The following is a 20,159-nucleotide window of genomic DNA, read 5'->3' as shown; positions in this document are numbered from 1 at the left end:
ATTACTTGATTGGAAGTTCATTCTGGAACGATTACAGTAAATATACAGTAAAGGCAGATGGAGTGTAGCCGTGCATTTGTTTGTCCTTTTATCTCTCGTGTCCTGCGTTTCACCCGACCTCCTCTCATTTCGGGTCACCAGCTGCTCGTGGAAACATAATTCAGTCTAACCTGGGAGAGCATATATTCATCTCTTCACGTCCAAAACTGCCTCAAGGGCTCGTTCTGCAAATTTATTCTATACCGTGTGAATGCACAGAGTTGTGGGAAAGCTGCATACATTATGAATAAATAGGAACATGAATATGTTATGCAATGAAATAGGCTTATTTAAGGGATTCCTTCAGGGATTTTTCAACATGTGCAAAACTTGAAATCAAAAGTGTGCAGGTAACACCCTGTAAGTCAGTGTGACTGAGATCCCAATTGATCTAAATACAGGTACAGAAAACATGACTAGGAAACACACAATGTATTTGTACATTTAGAATTATGAAAACACATTCCATCCATCTTCATCTTCCGCTTATTCCTACACATTAAGGGTCGCGGGGGGGCTGGAGCCTATCCCAGCGTCAACGGGCGAGAGGCGGGGTTCACCCTGGACAGGTCGCCAGTCCATCGCAGGGCCGACATAGAGACAGACAACCATTCACACTCACAGTCATACCTACAGTCAATTTAGAGTATCAATCAGCCTCGTCCCCTCTTGATGTCTTTGGACTGTGGGAGGAAGCTGGAGTACCAGAGAGAACCCACACAGGAACAGGGAGAACATGGAGACTCACACAGAAAGATCCTGTGATGGAGCCGGGGAAAAGAAAAGCCAAGCTGTAAAAGACCAGGTCTGACATATTTAATGACTGGCTGATTGTCTTTACAGAGTCAAGAGTCCAAAAAGAAAGAGTTGAAGGAGAGTTTAATGGATGATGCTTATCAGGTGGACATAATTGCAATGCAAAATGGATGATAATGTTGTTATAAATGCTGGGTGTGTAAATAGGCGTTACTTATAATTACTTCCTAACAGAAATACCGTGTAGGTTATGTGTGCAGATCTCAGGAACAAATTAAAACAACCAGAGCAAACTTGGGCATATGAGTTAACTCAGCGGGTGATGGGTTTCACCAAAAAAAAAAAAAAAGTCTGCACTTCTTCAGCACCTTGGACAGTGATTCTTTTCCCAAAGCTAAAATGGAGGGGCGTTCTGAAGATTTCATGTTAATAACACAAAGAAATCCCCCTCTCGTAAAGACAGGAGATGGAAAAATCAGAAAACAGACCTCCTCTGGCCCACTGGTTTCACCAGCACGGAAGATATTGATGGAGATCATTTATCCTCTCCGTCAGTTGTCCTTCATATTGTATTTATCGTGAAGACCAGAGATGGTTTTGCACGGAGTGGAGCAAAAGTGTCTAACTAGCTTCCCTCGGTCTGTCCAAACCAAGAATCTCGTGTGAATCGAATCATGACCCCAAGACTCAAGCGTGTGAGGGAGTGAAAAATTCACAGTGAAAGGAGCTTGCTTTCTATTCGTGACCCAGCCGACCAAACCTTGCTGAGTTGGTCTTATTTAGCAATAAATAGGAGCAGCACCTCTGTTGTCTGAGCTCCTGAACCTGCTAATAAAACAGGGTGAAAAAGGTGGGGGTTGGTTTATAGATTGCGGTCGGTATGTTGTTTAATGTAAACAAAGTGTCCTTGAGGGCATTATCTGAGAGTCAATAGAGTGGCTGAGGGTTTTCAAATGAGTACATCAAAGCTTTGACTGCTTCGTTCTCAAACTCGGTGCTGCTTTTTAACCATCAGGTCAAATCTTCATTTCCAGAGCAAATTGTGGTTAAATCCACGTAATCGGCTAATGTGCTGCAGTTCATTTACATTTCTTTTCACCCTGAGTCCTTATTGCATGTTGTCAGGGCAACTTGCAAACAAGCACTGGAGAAAGTTGAGGTTCTCACTGGGTGAATATGGCCCCATATACTGTAATTAAACTATACACGGTCCCTTTCCCCACCACGACCTCCTCAGCTACGACCTGACGCAAACCAATCAGCAAGCAAGGCTGGTGCGACAGACAAGGCCGAGGGAATCAGGGAAATTAAATTGCACTAACATGCGGTGATTTACATCGCCATCGACCTCCTCTTCCTCCAGCAAATTAATCACCTCTTTCCCTCTACTGCTTTTCTAATTTTTCCATGCAGTTCTAGGCGCACCAATTACACTGCCTGTGGTGTGAGAGGCTGGATGTGTGGTTGGGAGGACTCACCGGTAATTGTGTTAACCCTGGATTTGGGTTCCTTGTGAGGCAATGTTGAGGTGGCTTCAGACAGAAAAGGGGGTTGTCCTCCCTCTCGGTTTGCTGTTCAGTGAAGTCGTGAATCACTGGGCTCAAATTATGTTTGGACAGCTCAGGTTTTGATAAGGTGATGATTATTTTTAAGACTGTGTATTTTATTGCAGTGGTGGCATTGTGTTTATATTGCTGTCTGAATGGTTGGGTGGTTTATGGCGTATGAGGTAGGGAACACCTGTACAGATCCATGATTTACATTGCACTATTTACGCGCAAATCGCTTTCTGTTTCCTTTCTTATTGAAAGTAATTTTCCAGACCAACACAAAGGTGCTTCTGAGTAATACTGAAGTTAAGATAAGCGACGAAAATACTGTTTCCAACCCGACCGCACAGAAATATGGGAAATGACCACAACCTCATACTCCTACGTGATCGTTGCACAGCATTTATGAAAATACACACAAAAAAAATGCCAGAATGTTTGTTGGCAGGAAGAAGTGCTCACTGAAAAAAGCTTTGTGAAATGAAATTCAAGTTTGGTTTCAGTTTGGGCACAAAAAAAATATGGTTGATATTCAAGAAAACGTGTGATGACAGGAATGGAGCACCAGTTTACTGCTGCAGAGTCTGGTGTTTGTTAATCCCAACCAACACCTTGATCTCCATGGAGGTATGTTTTCAGTGGTTAATTTACATTGGCACCAGGTATGACGTGCCACTAGCATGCTATGGGGTTTCAAGAGGTCGTGGTCACCTCATCACATCACGAACAGCACAGAAAAGTAGCGTGACCCTTCTATGCAGGGTTGTTTGCCCATAGGACCCGTGTGAGGCTGGCAGGTAAGGGTCAGGGTGTGTGTGTGTGTGTGTGTGTGTTGCGACAGAGTGGCCATATTGTGCTGTATACCTGAGCATACACATACTGTATGTCCCCCAGGTGCCTTTCCATCTGTGTGTGTATGTTTGTTTGTGCCATTGATGCTGAGAGGGGTTGAAAGGCGAGTTCACATGGAGCCAGTAACAAAGCTCATCCGTCAAATCCCTGTGACCTGACTGACATTCTCTCAGCTCCGCTCCAGTGCTCACACTCTGTGGAATGCGCTGTTGTTTCTGTCGTTTGTCTGCTTTCTATTTGCATCATTTCTCCCTCTCTCTGGCTTCAGGCCCATGCACTTTTTGGCTTGTCTATTCTTCTTATAGTGAAATATTAATGCACTGCCAGTTACAGAGACAGTCTCTAAATAAACAAGAATTGAAGTGGGTGCACGCCCAAATGAACTGAGCAGTGGAGTATTTTTGAGATTTGTTGTTCTTATAATTAGTATGCAAACAAAGTACATATCAGCAGCAAATCCTTGAAGTTGTTTTGGACATCCTGAGATACTTTTGTATTACCTTGATGACTACAGCTCATTTCATGGATGTACACAGCGAGATCTAGCATAGCCACTGATACACAATTATGTCTATCCATCCATTTTCGATACTGCTTAAAGGGTCGTGTGGGGGGGGGGGGGCTACTTCCAGCTGACATCGGGGTTCACCCTGGACGGGTAGATTACATTTATGTGTACAGTATATTAAAATAAAAATGTTATTTTTTTGCTTTTTCATGTAATGTTTCCCCCCCAAGACAGTAGCGCATTTTTAACTGGCCGTGAATGCACTGTATTTGTGTTGTTCACACTGCACCACAAAATAATTTCACACGACGCGTCGTCTGTAATTGACATGTGCTACTTTCTTTGTAACAATAAAATGCTGTAGGATTAAGAGCTTGCTTTGTTACTTTATTGTTAAAGGTAAAAGAAATTAAAAAAACAAAACAAAAAACAGCGTCTGATTCTCTTTGATGATGCACAGCTGTCATTCTATGATTGGACAAGCCCAGCCTCACTGTCGGCTAGTTCAAAAACAACCTCTATATATCCACACTTTGATTAAGAAAAGAAATGCGGTTCTGTATTTTGTTGTTTGAATGACAAAAACTTGAAACTATTGGACTGTGTATGATCTGTATCTGGTTTCCCACTTGGGTTTCCCGCAAAGCCGCCGCCCTGTCAGCTCGTTCATAATAGCAGTAAACATCCTTAACATCCTTACCGTGGTTTATTTTTTGATCTCCTGCTTTTGTCTTTGAACTAATTATGATGTTTCCGGGCTAATTGTATTCAGATTGTTGAGTTTAATTTGCTCAGTCTTTGGATGAATAGAGTAGCTGGCTGAGAAATCACAAAAAAAGAAGAAGAGGAAACGATGCATACCTGGTCCTGCATCAAAGAGGGGACAGCCATCCAAAACATTCCACCTTGATTTATACCCTCTGTCATGTCTGCCAGAGTCAGTATAAGGTGGGATTTGATTCACCATCTGTGGTTGTTGGACTGCATTTGCATTTGAGCACGAAGCAGCTTGTGTACAACTACATCTGTGAGAGAGAGAGAGATACTTCCTCTCAATGTCTGCACTACAAACACTACCGCGGGATCTGGGAAGTCTTGATGTAGTTTGCTGTTTTGCCAAAGATGGAGAACTTCCCCTAAAAAAAAAAATACACCCTCAAAATTAAAGGTGAAACAACCGCCCCAAACAGTACAAGTTTCAACATATCAGGAAAAGTGTTTATGTTGTACTCCGGTGTGATGGGAGCGTCTATAGATTGCCTGTTTTCCATCTTGTCAGGGAATCATGGGACCATTTTCTAATATTAGCATAGTGCAAGGAAGATTGGATACTTGCTACAGTAGGTTTAATTTGATGGTGCCAGTGAAGCGAGAGATGTTGAAATCTATTGGTGCAGTTACCCTGAGGGAGTTTCAGTTTAGCAAAACACAAGAAGATGCTACCGTATATGCTGGAGGAAGAGACGCTGAGTAAATCAGACAGAAAAAGCTGAAAGCCATAGGAAACATACTCGTGGAGTTTTTCATTACCCTTCATATATATATATATATATATATATATATATATATATGATTTATTTATGTATTTATTTATTTATAAATAAGAGAGAGAGAGAGACAGAAGTATCTTGGACTGGTTACATAAACTTGACTGTAGATGTTGGTTGTTCATCTCCTGAGGTTCGTTCTCCAGCTGAAATGTGTATTTCATGTGTATATGTAACTAACACACTTGTCATAATCACTGAGAAATGCTTCAGGTGCATGTGCTTGAGATGCACGTCATGTCGCTGCTAAAGTATGCAAGCAAACCGCTAACACATATTAGCTGATAGTAAAAGTGCTAGGACAGGTCCCAATTAGTCCAATTTAGCGGAACAGCATTGGGGGTGGGCAGTGATTTCAGTCGCCATTGTCCAACCCTTCCACCTCTTGTGGTTTTCAAAGCCTGCATTGCTACACGGTACCTCTGAGCTAGCCATCTTCCTCGTGCAAGCTGTGTTGTGTAGGCACCGCCTCCACTGGACTCATGGGAGGGGGATGTGCTAGCAAAGATGCTAAAACCCATGGGCATTAGTGTGAGTTCCCAGCGTGTCACTAAACATCTCCACCTAATGGCCACTGTTACACTAAGAAGTAGCAACTTACACACTGAAAAGGTACATTTTGATGAAGATTTGGATGGTGCAGTATGGCAGAGCTGCTCATTCACACACATTTATTCACTATAGGGTGACCATATTTTGATTTCCAAAAAAGAGGACACTCGGCCCGGCCTACGTCACAGGTAACACAGTACCGTAGTATTCTGTGCAAAGTGTCAGTCAGTTTCAACACACGCTAATTGATCCTGCAAAAAACAATGAAAACTGGACATTTTCATGAATTTATAAAACACCCCCGGACAGGCTGTAAAAAGTGGATATGTCCGGGCAAAAGAGGACGTTTGGTCACCCTACATAAATGGATAATGCAACAGGACTGGTTTGGAGTTAAGTATATTTAAGTGGGATAATATTAAGGCATTCCCAACCCTTTCTACTCGGTCATTTTAAAAGCCCCCCTTACTAAATGATACCTCTGACAGGCTAGCTAGCAAAAGTAACGAGCAAGCTAGTTTGCGTAACCTATATTTTTTAAGCACTGCTTGCCACTGGACTTGTACCCCTCCTTGCCATCGCCATGGGAGGTGGCAAGGAGGCTAAAAACTATTGGTACGAGTACTACTTGCTACTTCAGGCGTGCGTTGAGGCATTGGGGAGTGAGGTTTACTCATTACGTAGCACTACCCGCTGGCACTGCGACACTCGCAAGTAGCAACCTACACACTTGAAATTGCAAGTTTTTACAAAGTTTTGATCATGCAGTAAGAAAGACCTGCTCTGTGAATACTTGGAAATATATACAGGAAATAAGATAATAAAAGCAAGTTTCCTGCATAGAACATTGTCCCCCTCCAGCATTATTTTGCTTGGGCACTGTTGCTGCACCATGGGCTCTGAACCACCCACGATGATTATGATAATCATATTGAAGTACAAACATGCCAGAGCATTGTTTTCATCTACAACAGAATGATGTAACAGCTTGAGCCAGACGTCTCTCATGTGCTGGCACCTCTGGTTACACGGACCAGGGGTTAAGTGTCTTACACTAGGACACAGACCAGAAACTTTCCAACAGACAGCTCGCTCTTGACCCACAACAGCTCGCTCATACACTTGAGAAAACATGCTTCCCTCCTGATCCCGTCTCTTCACATGCTTTAATCTCGATCGTGATATTTATAGATGTAGGGCCATTATTGGGTGCTATTTGGGGTATTTTATACTGTACATTTCACTCCCCGCTGTTAAGTTCCCAGGCATAACAGAGACATTTTTGGAATTTGTGAATTTGTTAATCAAATGTTAAAACAAAAACATTCCCATGCTAATATGACACGTTTTGGTTTATTTGAACTGCATAGTAAAGCCTCTCTCTCTCTCACTCTCTCTCTCTCTCTCTCTCTCTCTCTCTCTCTCTCTCTCAGTCTCTCCCACTCTGTCACAGTCTCTCTCCCTCCCATTCTCGTTGGCCAGACATCCAGGGCGGATCACTGCGCTCAGGATTTCATTAAAAGCATGTTGATGGAACACTCTGCCCAGCCTAAGTAAATGTGCTCAAGTCCATTTGAGTGTGCATTGTTTGGAAATGGATTCCTGAAGTTGGCAGAGTGTAGTAAATAAGAGATTGAGGGAAGAAAAAAAAAAACATAGGCGAGTGAAATCTACATGTTTGTCTTGCAGACAGAATCTTTACATAGCTTGTGTGAGGGGAGAAAGCTGAGCATCTCTGGACTCTTCTCTTTCAATTACAGTTCATGTTATCTGGGACATTGCTGCATGTTAGCCAAGAGTGTTTGTTGTGCTTTGACAGGGTTATTTGCTTTAGATTTTACTTCACTCTGCAGTCGGTGACAGCCTACATGAAAGTGCCTGACACATTGGTGGATGCTTACCTGAAGCCACCACAAAGACATGACAGGTGTTTCATACCCTTGCTATGTGCAGCCTTGTCTACAACCACATATTTCTGGGCTGAGGGATCATAACTGACACCAGATAGTACGCACATTGCCTGGTCACTACATGCTCTTACTTCATCCTACTGACTCGGCTGTCATAGGAACGCACTTATTAGCTCTTCATCTGACAGGCCCGGCGCATATCCGTCCCAGTCCAGACACATCGCTGGCTGTCACAGTTGGTCAGCGGCTGTCATAGGCGGTCACAACCTGGTACAAGTGTAATCCTATTTTGGTGACATGACAGCGTACTCTTGTGTCTCTCCAGTTTTCACTTATGTTGTAATGTGTGTATAAAAATGGTTGCCATGGATGTCAACAAATGGAGAATGTCAATGTGGTTGCATGACTTCATCATATTATCGTTCTACTTTAACAAAAACTCTAAAAAGGGTCCGTATTATGAAAAACCTTTCAGTGATTTTGATTTGAGTTTCTAATGTAGCAACTAACACACAAGCTGTGAAGGGAGTCTTGAGATTCAACGAGCCGTCCTCAGTCGGTGCCCTTTAACGCATCACAAGGAGCAGAAGGGGAAATTGTCACCACTCTTTATGCGTGCTCGATCCAAAAGGCAGGGGTGTTTTTTTTTTGGCAGCCTATTGTAGGAGGTGAATTCTTAATCATGGTAAGGGGAGTGATGTTTCCCACACTATAAGCAGCTGCTGAATCACAACAGAGCGAGCCTTCCAAAAGGGGGTGGAGCTAGAGTTAGGAAGGTGTTAAATGTAGTTACACCACAAAAATGAGAATATTAATGTGGGAAAGGGACATGATTATGACCCCTTTAATGGTCACTTTCTCTCTACCAGTGGCCTTTTAGTCAAACTGGCCTTCCTGGTCCCACTTGTGCTGCTCTACCAGCGTTCATGTCTAAATTAGTTGGCTTTTTGATGCACTGGCCCTCTGGAATGAACTACTGACACTGAAAGTATTCCTGAGTTGCAAAAACCCGAAAACGTACGCTCCAACAAAGATTAAGCTCACTTGTTCATAAGGCACCTTTGTTTTTCTGGACCGGTTAGCAAGTGAGATCCACGCTGCTACTGCTGCTAGCCTGCCTAGATAAAGACTGAGGCTATCAATGTCTGTTGGGTATCTAGTGAGGTCCAAAAGGTTCACTCATTGAATGAAACGCCAATACGGAAGAGAAGAAGAAGAAGTAGTGTGAAATGGCGACCAATCAGGACTCTCGCTCTTATTATCCTGTCCATTTCATTTGAATGTTGCACACTAGTTAGACCTGGGAAGCCAGTGGGTGTTCCAGGCTCATGTCAACATTAGCCATTCTTTATTCAATTTTTTTTTTCCCTGTGTCAGATGTTGCTTTTAGTTTCCATCAAATTTATTCGTCCTCAGACTTTTAGTCAACTAAAACTCGACTTAATAAAAACCTGTATAAAATCGCAAAGAAATTCACAGCTATTTCAGCCAAGATTTTGAAATGACTTCCTCTGATTTCCTTGGGTTGATCCTCATTGTATTTCTTCAGGTTTGTGAGAAAATGATTTTAACTTCAGTTTTAGTCTTAGGTTTTAAATAGAACGCATATTTGCTTGCTTTGATTATGAATTAGTTTTCGTAACTGACATCTGAAAAAAAAAAAAAAAGTCCACAAACACCATTCGATGGATTTCGTAAACTGACTTAACGCCTGTTATGCAAAATGTTGACTCGTTACAAGCTGGTTTGTTCCTCACTAGTTAACGAGTAAACATTTTGACATCAGACGTCAAGGAAACGGTATCAAGGCTCAAACAGCTCGACATACCAGTGGTTTTATTTTTATTTCTGGTTTTCAAACTTTGAGGACTTATAATGCCAACATTTATCACCCAGAAAATCAACCCGTGCACTATTTGGGGGAAAATCAGGCGCTATGTGTCACCAACTCTCTTCATTATCTGGAGAGTTTTGCAAAAGTATCACTTGACATCATTAAAGACGATTCTTCTGTTAGCCCAGTCGTTTTACAGCCGGCTCCAATCCTGACTTAACCGTCCGAGATAATAGGAGTGTTTTAGCTCTGTTTTCAGGGTGATGTTTCACTTCAAGGTAAACTGAAGAAATGACTTGTTCATTTCATTTTAGTTGCCAGCACAATATAGTTCTCCTCGTGCTTAGGGGCTCGTCAATGTGCTCATGCTTTTCTTTTGACACTAGGTCTGTTTTAATTCCATCATCACTCTTTCCAATCCCCAGCTCATTCCCTGTGGTATTAATGTTCATTTTTACTGAGAAAAAAAAAACTCCAATGATTTTTATGATGTTTTGCCTTCTTTCTTGTATGCATGAGCTATTCAGCACTTCATGTTATTAAAGCAGGGTTTTGGCAGCGCTATCACTGGCCCACAGCAGTAATTACTATAGGGTTTGCATTGCTGCTTCTGACTCTGCCGCCTTGGAAATGTTATTACTAGTCGTCTCATAGGAGGCACACAGGGAGATTCTTGCGAGGGTTGTGTCAGTGCCATTCCGGCGACACTCTGCTCATATCCCAGCAGGGTCCTGGGGCGTGAGACCAGACGTACAGAGTGAGGAACCGAGTCATGATGAATAAAAATAAAAAGCATTTAGCTGGGAGCGTTTGTTTTTTTTTCCCTGATAGTCTGGGTTTAATTCTTCATTTGCCGTCTTTTATATGTGTGTACAAATAAAAAATGAACTGATAAAGAAGGGGAAAGAAACGGAGACACAAGAGGTGAAACAACTCAAACCAGTGTGAGATATGAGAAGAGCAGTGAATCGCTAGAGCTTAGATACCCTGTTGTCTGTCACACACACACACAACGCACACACACACACACTGACTGTCTTATTCCTTCAATAGTTCATGTCTTTTTTGGCGCCGGGTGGTGTGACAGCTGAGCGTTGCCTCCACTCTGTGTGGCAGTAGCAGACTTTCATTCAGGGTCAGATGTGAAATCTCGGAGTGTTATGAAGGATGGATTACTGATGAAACTCGCATAAGTGAGTATAAATTAGTGCAAGAAGACACACACCTGCTTGGATTAATACTGTCCGATGCGTCACACACAGCCTACTTGCGTATGTATTAATCATCATTCATCTGTCTCCTCCCTCAGGGAAGAGGGTGGTCAGTACCGTGGGGGGGGGGGTGGGGGTTTGGGTTTGTTTCCAAAAGTGGCTTATCTGTAAATGCTCAGGTTCAGGTAATTGGCATTGTTAAAATGGTGGTGAGCTCAACTCAGATATGCAGGATGTTTGCTTTTGTGTGTACACAAAAGCATCCAGGCCTATGCCAGCACATATGTTCACAATTGTGTCTGTTTGAGAGAGTGTGTGTGTGTGCGTGTGTGTGTCTGTGTTTGGAAATTTAAACAAGCAGCTGTCAATTCAGTCAGCAGGGTGCATGGCATGCCTCAGGCTCAGGTAGTCCAATTACAGGCAGACGTGCTCAATATAGGAGCGCGGGCCTATCTTCCTTTAGTCAAACAGGAGCGGCTGCTGGTCGATGTGTGAAGGGCGAACACTGTCGGGAGCCACTGCTGAGACTGATGCTGAATCTACTGTATGTTTTGGCTCCAGGAGGATTGACGCGTCTATAAGATGAACGGATAAAGAGGTGGAGGGGCGATGGAGGGAAGTCATGGGAGGTCGTGTTACAGCTGAGAAGAACGTCGGCTATAAACACCCTCTGCGTTTTGTTCTTCTCTCCTCAGGGTGGCAAGATCCCCGTCAGGTGGACGGCACCGGAGGCCATTGCTTACAGGAAGTTCACCTCGGCCAGTGACGTGTGGAGCTACGGAATCGTTATGTGGGAAGTGATGTCATTTGGAGAGAGGCCGTATTGGGACATGTCCAACCAGGATGTGAGTGCTCTCTAGCTAATTAAAAGGATACAATATTTCAGTGGGACTTTATTTGATTTGCGAGAACCCAATTGATATTAGGAAAAAAAAAACTAGCACTGCGGTTCAGTGTTACGGCGTTTCTGAACGACCTCAATTTCTAAGCAATGAAGCAAAATATCTGAACACCAAATGAACTGTGTTATTAATGAAATGGTGTGAAAAAGCCACACAGATGGGTTTATACTGTCTTTTCACCTCGTAGATATACAATCAAGGATAACTCATAAGAGAGGAAGCAGTCATAAATCACACAATTTTATCATCCTCAATCTCGCGTTCCCATCGAAGATGTCCTTGACTGTGACTTTGAAAGCGGACTTATTATGGGCTCACTCTCACACTATCCCCTTTCCTTCCTGGCCAGCTTTTGAGAGCAATGAATGATTGCTGAGAGCTCTGCTTTGTTCCCCATGTCCGTTTGGATAAGATCCACTCGCAGACTCGTACAAACACACAGGCACCAACACAAACACACAACCGTTGGATATAGTCCCGTACGATGAGGTCTCTCTCTCCCCTAAGCTCCTTTAGCGAGACAACTAGCCAACCATCAGGCCTCTATGGACCCCGCTCCACAAGGACCATCCAAACGAGCAGATGTTGCCTCAGTGGGCCAGCAGCAAACACTGCCTGGTGGGACGAATGCGGAGAAGAGGACTGGCATCGCTGCATCGCTCAGCATGTCCGGCTGCTCAGTCCATACACACACACTCACACACATATACACACGTAGATGAAAACACACACAAACCATTTGTCAAGATTCTGCTGAGTTGCACTCAACTCCGCGGTGGAGTTGCCAGCCTACAGAGCAGCCTCTAATTTGTCGTGATGGTATCTTTTACACTTGATTTCATACCAGACTCTTATCTTGCAGTAGAAAGATTACAGTTACAGACAGTGTGGATTTGACATCTTTCACAGTTATATAGCAAAACATTAAATTTAATTAGTACGTTTCCAAGTCTTCTGATCGACCTTAACCTCATGGGACCCTCCTCTGAAAATCAGGTTTCATGTGTCTCCACCTCACAGTTTTAATGATATGCAGCCCGTTCCCCTGTAACTTCTAGCCACAGTGACACTGGATCTGCCCTCCTTTCCTTCTCTTCCCTCGCTCTGTCCCTCAGGAGCGACATGATATTGGCCGAAGTCAAGACGGAGGGCACATCAGACTGAATACTAACTGTCTTGAGTGAAATGAGAAAATGTATCTGTGAGGGGTATGGGGAGGGTCACTGGTTTTAGCCGACCGATCCACGCAGCTGGTAGAGAACATTATGTAGAAATATGGAATATAATCTTAAGACTACACACCAGCACGACTGACCCCTCCCCTGTCTTCCTCTAGGTAATTAATGCAATTGAACAGGACTACCGTCTGCCCCCACCCATGGACTGCCCCAGTGCCCTGCATCAGCTGATGCTGGACTGCTGGCAGAAGGACCGGAACGTCCGACCCCGCTTCACCGACATTGTCAGCACCCTGGACAAGATGATCCGTAACCCCACCAGTCTTAAAGCTATGGCCAACATCCCTGCAGTGTGAGTAAACACACTTTAAGAACTGCACAGAACCCATTAAGGGTGTGGAGATCAAGTCTCATCTTCTGATCCCTGTAAACAGATTTGACATAGAAACACAGAGTATCTAGCCAAGCGAGACAATAACAGGTCAGCGAAGCCTCTGGTTTCTGTTTGAGCTGCTTTGACCAATCAGGTTTGGCTGCGTCCATGTAAACGGTCCTGTGGAGTATAAACAAGGAAGTCTTGGACCCGAGTTCTGCTGGTTGCGCCAGAACCTCTGAAATACTGACCTTTGCTCCCAGAGGCTTCGCCAGCAGACACAGCTGATGAGATTGACTTTCATCATCTTAGTAGATAAATAATGGTCGAGTTATGATGGAAAAGTGCAAATACAGTTGCATAGAACACCATTGAGAGAGGGAACTCTGGCATGCAGGCGAGGTTTCAAGTGGTGACCCACTACAAGCTCACACAGCATGCCGGCGCCTAAGAGCGGACGCCACTGAGAGAACAAGGAGGAAGTTACTGGACCAGGTGTGAAAATAAAAACACACATATGTAGCGATGCAAGGTTACAGATCAATGTATTTTTCACACCAGTGCTTCATACATTTACACATTTTGTCTACTCAAACTAACCCAACATGTACTCACTCACTCGCGCCCAAACACACACACACACACGCACACACACACACACACACACACACACACTTACTTTTCATCCCCTCATAAAATAAGCATGAATTTATTACCGTTGATTGCATCAAACGTAACCTTTTACTCCCCAGTATTTTTTCCTGCTGCTTGTGAGTCATCCATGATCCACCACCCCCCACATCTTCTTTTGAAAGTTCACTTTTTCTGCATTTTTGTGATAGTTTTTTTAAGCCTTATACCATAATGATTAAGCAAAAGCATGGTTTTGGACCATTTCAAGCTAAAAAATACAAAATGTGTATATATATTCAGATATAGAGATTTCCCGAGGAGCCGATTTGGGCATATTTGTAATGGATTGTGACTACTAAAATTACAGTACGTTGATTGAAATCGGAGACTTTCTTTATTTTGCTTTACATTTTCACCTCCTAGCAAATGCTCTAGTCCATCAACTCAGCCAGGTTCAACAATGCAGTGCAGCAGATTTACCGCTTTGTTTAATAGTTTCCCAGCATAAGACAACAAGACCCATCACAGCATCATCGTCATGTTTCTATGATTGATAGAGAGGCTGATTTAATATTGCATCAAGGCCCTGCTCTTACCCACCCAGCCTCCGTCTCCATCTCCTCCGCCTGCAGGCCTTCTCAGCCACTGCTTGACAGATCCATACCGGACTTCAACACCTTCAGTTCAGTGGAGGACTGGCTCGCTGCCATCAAGATGAGCCAATACAGAGATAACTTCCTCAACTCAGGCTTTACCTCCCTGCAGCTGGTCGCCCAGATGACCTCAGAGTGAGTTCACTGGCTGTAAATGTGTGAACACATATGGCACATGATGGGTGTATGCAGTGGGTGATGGGTGAGTGCCTGTATTTTTAGCATTAATGCTTCCGCTTCGTCAAGTTTGTACATGATTGCAAACTGGAATAGAGCTGTATGGATAATGCATGAATATACAAAGTAGCAGTCGTGGTATTTATGGGGAGAATAGTTCCATTTGGGCTTTTCAAGGAACAATTTCTGCTTTTTTAATGATTTTCTAAAATGTGTATTACATTATTTATTTGTCGCTGTTCAAACTTTGGTCGGCTACCGTCTCCTTCATGGTACTTTTAGCGGTAATAGACACAAATATTGCACTCTCTTTCAATGAACAAAGCTGCTGTGTCTACAAATTCATGTAAAAATGCAAAATTGTCCTAAAACATTTTAATAATAAAAATGTGTGCTCGGGGCATTTTTTTGCAGCCTCTTTGCAATGCAAAGCAACATGCATCACTTAGTGTTCTCTCAACTGATTAATTTTGTGTTTTATGTTCATAGCTACAAGCTTTCCATCCTCAAATTGTGCTTTCTTATATGCGGTAATGCCGCAGCAGGAAGAGAAACACGGTTCAAACAACCCTTTCATCTATTTGCTTCAAATTATCGGTGCAATGTTCTTTCTCTAGGGACCTGCTGAGAATAGGAGTCACCCTGGCCGGCCACCAGAAGAAGATCCTCAGTAACATCCAGTCCATGAGGGTGCAGATGAGCCAGTCACCTACAACTATGGCATGACTACAGGGGGCGCTGTGCCACGGAACGGGCAGCATTTGCAGGACCAACAACAACGGCAGCCTTCGAATGACCCCCAATCCGTCGGAACGCGCCAGAGTCGAGACTATTGTCTTAATCTAATCCACTACCATAACAACAGGAGAGCAGGGTCTACGCCGCCACATGGTTCACAACCGTCACACTTGTATCAGGAGTTCAGGGTCCAGACTTTTTAACTGTTTCTCTAACTTTCCATAAAGGACGACATCAGTTGTTACACCAAAATAACTCATCACAGGGAACATCTCACAAGTTCAAACTGTATACGGTCATATGAGTAATATTGTACTTCTATATTATCTGGACTAGAAGATGTTAAAATTGTAAACAGAAGTGTGAGACATTTAGAAACAACATGTGATCTGTGATTTTACTCATATTGTCGTGTGCAATGAAGATGCCTTGACCTGGCCAGGAATAACAAAGTCCCAGAAGAAAAAGCAATTACTCGTAGGAATAGTTAGAGGGACGAGAATACAGGGATGTACAGTGGAGCACCATCTTTTCACATCATCTTTAGAAAATGTAAATGGACTGATTAAAGTTCTCCTTTTTTTGTTTTTTTTTTACCATTTTCACACTCTAGCAAGATGCCGACCACTCGTATTTTAACTTAAACACTACCTGTGGAGGCCTGGGTGGAAGGCCTTGCCAAAGGACTTTTCAACCCGCCTCACCCAGAGTCAGAGAATATAAATATGTTGCTAAATATGATTATATCTTTCATAATAAACCTTCATATTGAAGGTGATATGTATGAATATGTATGTACAGAACTTCTCTGCTTGCATTTTTGGCAAAGACATGACTAGATTGCGATGTGTAGATCCCTACGGTTCACTTTGGAAGACGGAAGGATGGACACTGGAAGTCTCCCTGATCCAGGGGACATGAGGACAATCCTGAATGAACCCTTACCTGAGGAATATGTAATAAGAGTCACAAAGAAAGAATTGGTATTGTGGATCGATATGAAAATTGCTGTAGGAGTTATAAATAACTGACAAAAATATCCATTTATTGGAGATCATGTTAAATGTGGGTGTACACATTCTGTCTCTTGCTGGTAAGCACTTAATTGTACAGATATGTTTTGTATTTTTCTCTCTTTTTTGGGGGGATCTGTTGTCATTTATGTCATGGGAAGCGCTCAGCAGCATTCAGACGGGGAAGGAAAACACCTCGACTTTGCAAATTCAGGGTAAGATCATGCAAGAGCAACGCTTTACTTCAAATTGCTCTACTTCTTGTATATTTTATATCAGGCAAATGCAGTTTAGACCCTCTCGGGTTTGGCTAATATCTAAGCTATGGTAAGTTTGACGTGCATAGAGGAGTAGCCACTCTAGGCTCTGGAAATCAGAGTGAATCAGCATCACTTCTCTGTAGAGTGGAAAGGAACATCTGGGCTGAGGTTTGCCAACGCGCCTCATGCCATTCTGATCAACATGCCGACTTAAACAGCCCACACGGGTACAGTGGTGTTGACTGCTGTAGTGTAGCTGTTTATCTGCGCTCTCGGTATGTGCTGCTGCCAAATGCGCGCACAAGATGAGCACAAATGCCTTAACTGCAGTTTGCAAATGTACTTTTGGTGGGTACATTGTTCTAGAGGGATGCCCATTTAAGTTAAAGCACAGTATTTAGGACTGGAATGTATTGTGTAGATTGTTCTGGATAGATTATTCTTGGGATGGTACTCTCGATTATTGCTGGTGTCACAGTGGCAGACGCTTTTTCGGACAGCCGGGTGATGAGAAGTGGTTGCTTTGCTCCTAATGTTACTGTCGGCTTTATTGCTTCTTGCTGGTCTTTGTGTAAAGGTTATGTTTTATGGATTTAGTTCTATCAAGTGAGGACAGTTATGGTTAACAACACTGTCCTTAAATCCTGAGAGAGACCAGAATGTTCGGGTTCATATTTCTTTAACGTAGAGCTGTGGCGGAGACTCCTGACTTTTGCACAATTATGATGAGATACTGTACCCTCTTTATAAGCTGTGACGAGGGCCTGGTGATGCGGCTAAAAAGGGGAAATGACACTTAATGATGCAGTGAATGTCTTATCACATACATATTTTATATCTGAACATTACATTTTTATTGATGCAACAGGCAGACAGTCAATCACGAAAGGGCACCCCAGGTCTTAGCGACATGTCGTCTGTATTTGTCAACAACTTAACAGCGTTTTTAATCTACGGTGGCGGCGGTTAGGAGACAGAAATCCGACTGATTGGCCAGTCAGCTTTGGCAAATCGGTCCATGATCATGCCCATGTGATGTAGAGGTTGGCATAAAAATGGCCACTGTTTTGTATTTATATTTGTTTCAATATTCCATCAAACATTAGCTGTTAAAATCCCCTCTAACCTTTTAGGACTCGAGTGATAAGAAAAGTACATTGCGTCCAAAAATCTGATGTCATTACCATATTATGAAGTATAGCCTCCTCCCTGGGGTTGTCCTTCTCCTCCTGACGTCTCTTCCTGACACTGTCTGGCTAATCTCCAGCTCATTTATCGTGGTGTGTAACCAAGCTGTCCTGTTGCCTGAACCGGGCTGGGCTGGGCCAGAGTCACGGCCCTGAGAAATAGTTGGCTCCATGCTCCAGTGGGTCCAGACAGGGGAGCAAACACCTGCTGGGAACCCCATCTGACAGGCATCTGATCAGCCGCGGGGAGGGAGACTGATGGGACTGTCCAAAACACGCACAAACACACCAAGGGCCCACCTCCATTTGATTTTTTTCTCCCACCCTCATCTCTGGTTTCTAGTCTGATGCTTAATGAGGTGAAAGGAGACCAGAGAGGTTGATGGTTAGATGAAAGTCAGGAAAGTTGGGACGCTAAAGTGAATCAGCTCCTTTAATCTGGGTATGTGGTCTCCCTGTCTCATTAGATAAATATGAATTTAGTTTGGTAATAGGGAAGTACTGTAATCAAGCACCTGGCTTTGCCTCGTGGGCAAAATCAATTCTCCAGTTCATTGATTTACCGAGTATTCCTCAATATAATCACATGCTTCTTAAGATTGGCATAAATCCCTTTCAGTGAATCCAGTGATTCAATTTGAATGCATTAGTCCTCTTTTCAGTTCACTCTCATCTATTTGCTTTTCAACCCGTGAATGAGATGATAGAACGTATTCATTAGGCAACTGTGCGATTCATTCTCTTTTTTTTGTCTCCCTCCACATTTTGCTATGTTTGTCTCTCTAAATATCTGATTGTAATGACACTCCAGTTTGATAAATGGAGAGGCGGGCGGGTCGTCCTCCCTCCCTCGAAGCCTCGCAGAAACCATTCCATCACAAAAACACAAGCTTGTGAAATGTTTCACGGTGTTGTAACTGTTGGAAAGTCGTCAAACCGTCCTCGGATGTTCATGTTTTTATTGGTCGGAAAATAACCTGATGTGACTCCCTGTAACAATTAAACATATTAATCATTTTGTGTTTATCTTTTATTTCAGACTCAAGGAGGATTAACACACATATAAAACACACACACACACACACACACACACTGAGGAGTTACAGCCGGCGAGGACAGGCGGACCACTGGCAGGATTCTATGGTACACACACGGAGGTTGGAGCTGATTGTATCATCCACATTGTTTGTTTATTTGTGTCTGCAAGAATGAGGAAAGACTGTGTGTAACATTTGTGTGTACAGACATTTATATGGGCACAGGTACATCGTCTTTAGAGTGTGAACGGTTTCTTTCCTTCTTTTTTTTGGGGGGGGGGGATTAGTTCCTGTATAGCTAAAAACCTGTAAATTGTGACAAAAGTATGTGTCAAAAGAGTTTGTAAGCTGTAACTTTCTGAGAACTATTGTACTAAAATGCACTCAATAAAGCCTCGAAAAACAAGTCAATCACGTTAACGGTCTGACTCGGTGGACAATAATTATGGTTTCATTAATGGTTTATGTCGGGAAGGGAGAGAGGAAGGGTTATTATCCAGTGCTCCTGCTGTCACAGCTCCGTGTGGTAGCTAGTGCTTGCTTTCATGATGGCTGCAGAAATAAACAGCTTTTTGTCACCGACGGTTTTTGCTTGGAGTGCGCACGCGTGTGTGCGCGCGTGTGCACTCCAAGCGAAATGGCTTGGTGTGTTGTTGTTGTTTTTTTTCTAAATTGACCATATTTTTACAAACTAGGGGACATTTTCTTCTGTCTGGGTCTCGAAAACGTCAGATGAATCTCCCCCGTAATCCCGTTGCCAGACTTCACGCGGGAGATCATGTTCCGCAGTAATGATACGGTTAATGAGGTGAGTCAAAAGATACGAGCGCGGGTCCAGCACTTAGCTGTTTATTTTGTTTACTCCTAATTGATTGATAGCCTTTACTACCCAGCTTCATATCAGCAGAGGGACGGTGAGAGCCAAGCGGGGAGGAGGCCAACTAGCTTTCATTGCATTTGATGTCTTTTAAATTACAAACATTGTTTTCATCCCGCGAGGACGAGGTTGAGAAGGAGCTACAGGCTTTGTGGATTTTTTTTTTTTTTCAAGTGACCCGAATCTGTTTAATGTAATGATGTATGCTGTCCTGCTTTGGGTCCATTTGACCACAGGGCGATATCGTATTAAAAAACAAAACAGCAACAACAAAATAAATATAGGAGGAATGAATGAATAAAAAAATGTTTTCTTTACTCCTCCAGACAGTCAAAACGCTAGAAACTGTCGGTCAGCTGTGTAGATCAACAT

The 20,159-nt window shown here is 43.1% G+C and overlaps 1 protein-coding gene across 2 annotated transcripts in view; it reads left to right on the top strand.

Annotated features, from left to right (window-relative positions):
- Positions 1 to 19,310, top strand: part of ephb1 (EPH receptor B1) — a 159,473-nt gene extending 140,163 nt beyond the window's left edge. For both annotated transcript variants that reach the window (XM_086203572.1, XM_086203571.1), the window contains exons 13-17: positions 11,455 to 11,604; positions 12,998 to 13,191; positions 14,478 to 14,633; positions 15,293 to 16,641; positions 18,913 to 19,310. In XM_086203572.1, coding sequence (XP_086059698.1) covers positions 11,455 to 11,604; positions 12,998 to 13,191; positions 14,478 to 14,633; positions 15,293 to 15,401 — 609 coding nt within the window. In that variant the 3' untranslated portion in view covers positions 15,402 to 16,641; positions 18,913 to 19,310. The remainder of the gene's footprint in view (positions 1 to 11,454; positions 11,605 to 12,997; positions 13,192 to 14,477; positions 14,634 to 15,292; positions 16,642 to 18,912) is intronic.
- The last annotated feature ends 849 nt before the right edge of the window (positions 19,311 to 20,159 follow it).

The sequence above is a fragment of the Aulostomus chinensis genome, chromosome 5, assembly GCF_037954235.1.
Source record: "Aulostomus chinensis isolate RoL2024-O1b breed Wild chromosome 5, RoL_Achi_v1.0, whole genome shotgun sequence".
In the NCBI taxonomy this organism is placed as follows: Eukaryota; Metazoa; Chordata; class Actinopteri; order Syngnathiformes; family Aulostomidae; genus Aulostomus; species Aulostomus chinensis.
The sequence above is the reverse complement of the archived record's forward strand: the minus strand, read 5'-3'. Positions and strand labels throughout refer to the sequence as shown.